The 2,401-nt window shown below is 32.8% G+C and overlaps 1 protein-coding gene across 1 annotated transcript; it reads right to left on the bottom strand.

Moving 5' to 3' along the window:
* Positions 1–1,047: 1,047 nt before the first annotated feature.
* LOC133791922 (uncharacterized mitochondrial protein AtMg00810-like) lies at positions 1,048–2,401 on the bottom strand. The gene is made up of 2 exons (XM_062229829.1): positions 2,207–2,401; positions 1,048–1,698 (listed from the first exon to the last, which is right to left on the bottom strand). The coding sequence occupies exons 1-2, from the start codon at positions 2,399–2,401 to the stop codon at positions 1,048–1,050; spliced, it is 846 nt and encodes a 281-aa protein (XP_062085813.1).

Here is a 2,401-nt window from a genome sequence, read left to right as displayed (position 1 = left end):
TAAGCTCAACATAAAAATCGGTCACAAATTATTTAAAAAAAAACAAAATAAATCAAACCTTGATATTTTTGCCAACAATATGAAACACCATGTCTGCTTTGCCTTTGTTCCTGATGAAAAAATCAAACTCGAAAGAATGCACAAATATTATTTTACCAAGCTAATTTCTTATTGCAATAAGACCATATAAGTTACGCAGGAAAGGAATTTACTCAGTCACCAAAAATATTTTAAGAAATTCAATTAGTATGTAACAGCTTTTTAAAACCATTTTTTTATTTTAATTTAATTTTTTTCTAGAAAAAAAATGTGTCAAGCATTTGTGTGTGAAAGTGTAAGCAGGGAACATTGCCCAATTTGTCAATAGACTTTTTCTAAGTATTTGTAACCAAAGGAGACACTGTCACACTACCTCAATGGTAGCCCTTTTAAATGGTAGTGTATCCTCTACATAACTCCTAATTACATAGGACCAACTTACTCAGTGACGACTTTCACACATTGAGATTGGTAGCTCTATTCTTCCAATGGAGCTTGAACACACATTTTTTATTATTATTATTATTTTTGAAAATGGTAGCACACACATAACACTGATTAAATGACCCAAATATTTCTAAGAGGAGTGAAAATATTTTCCTGAACTAAACCTGTATGAAAGCATTGCACCAAAAAAATTAGCAATAAAAATAATAATCAGCAATTCTCTAGAGTTTGAAACTTTCTTCTGGAACAAAAACAAAAACAACAACATTATGATCATCAAGTCAAAGCAAAAATATCAAGAACCATAAAGAACACAAAATTAAATGGTACAAACCCCTAAGGATTTCCTTAGAGAAATAAAGCGGACCGAATCAAGAGCTTTAGTAAAAATATATGTTGTTTGTTTGCTTGTTTCAACATATTCAAAGACAAGAATTTAATTTTCTACAAGCTCTCTAATAAAGTGATGATGAATGTCTATGTGCTTAGTGCGAGAGTGTTGAACAAGATTTTTTGAAATATTTATAGCACTAGTGTTATCACAAAAGATGGTTAAAGTTTTCAAATCAAACCATAATCTTCTATCATTTGTTTCATCCATAACAATTGGGTTAAACAACTACCCACAACAATGTATTCAGCCTCTGCAGTTGACGGAGAGATACAGTTTTGCTTCTTACTGTGCCTTGAAACGAGATTGTTTCCAAGATAGAAACATCCACCGCTAGTACTTTTTCTATCATCTGCATTTCCTGCCCAATCAGCATCACTAAGGCACACCAAATTAGAATTAGTGTCTTTTGAAAACCAAATCCCAAAATCAACAGTGCTATTGACATAGCGAATGATTCTTTTCACAGCAGAAATATGAGATTCCATGGGATTTGCCTGATATCGAGCACAAACACCAACACTATAATAGATATCAGGATGACTAGCAGTAAGATAAAGTAAGCTACCAATCATGCTTCGGTACAAAGTAGGATCTACCTTCATTGCTTGTTCATCTTTGGATAATTTCAAAGTTGTGTTCGTAGGAATATTAGTATGTTTGGCGTTTTTAAGCCCAAACTTCTTCACCAAGTTTTTTACATACTTACTTTGTGAAACAAATGTGCCATCATCAGATTGTTTCACCTGAAGATCGAAAAAATAGGTGAGTTCACCTACCATGCTCATTTCAAATTCTTGTTGCATTTGTTGGACAAATACCTGCACTTCAGAGTTAAAAGTATATCCAAACATAATATCATCAACATATATTTGAGCAACAATAACATCAGATTTAATGTTTTTGATAAACAGTGGTTTATCTACATCTCCTATTCTATAACCATGAGAGATTAAAAACTCAGTTATACATTCATACCAAGCACGAGGGGCTTGTTTCAAACCATATAATGCCTTGTCTAATCTATATACATGATCAGGAAAAGGAGGATCCTCAAATCCTTTGGATTGCTCAACAAAAGCTTCTTCTTTAAAAAAAACCATTCAAAAAAGTAGATTTAACATCCATTTGGTACAATTTAAACCCAATAATACAAACAATGGAAAGAAGTAACCTGATGGACTCAAGTCCTGCTACTGGAGCAAAAGTTTCATCAAAATCAATACCCTTAACTTGAGTGTAACCTTGGGCAACCAATCTTTCCTTATTTCGAATGATGGTACCAAACTCATCACTTTTGTTTTTGAAAATTCACTTTGTTCCTATGACATTAGCATAAGTCGGTCTAGGAACAAGTATCCAAACTTTATTGCGAATGAATTGATCTAGTTCTTCTTTCATTTCCTGAATCCATGCTTCATCCATCAAGGCTTCCTTCACATTTTTAGGCTCTAAAGAAGAGACAAAACACACAAATTGAATCAAATTAGCATACCTTCTTCTAGTAAACATGCTCTCATCCAT

The sequence above is a fragment of the Humulus lupulus genome, chromosome 7 (assembly GCF_963169125.1).
Source record: "Humulus lupulus chromosome 7, drHumLupu1.1, whole genome shotgun sequence".
Taxonomy (NCBI): Eukaryota; Viridiplantae; Streptophyta; class Magnoliopsida; order Rosales; family Cannabaceae; genus Humulus; species Humulus lupulus.
This window is presented reverse-complemented; position numbering and strand designations above follow the sequence as displayed.

Coding starts and splice junctions, on each gene's coding strand:
- LOC133791922 (XM_062229829.1), bottom strand. CDS start 2,401: ATGGATGAGAGCATGTTTACTAGAAGAAGGTATGCTAATTTGATTCAA. Junction 1,699..2,206: donor CTAGACCGACTTATGCTAAT/GTCATAGGAACA, acceptor TCTGAAGTGCAG/GTATTTGTCCAACAAATGCA.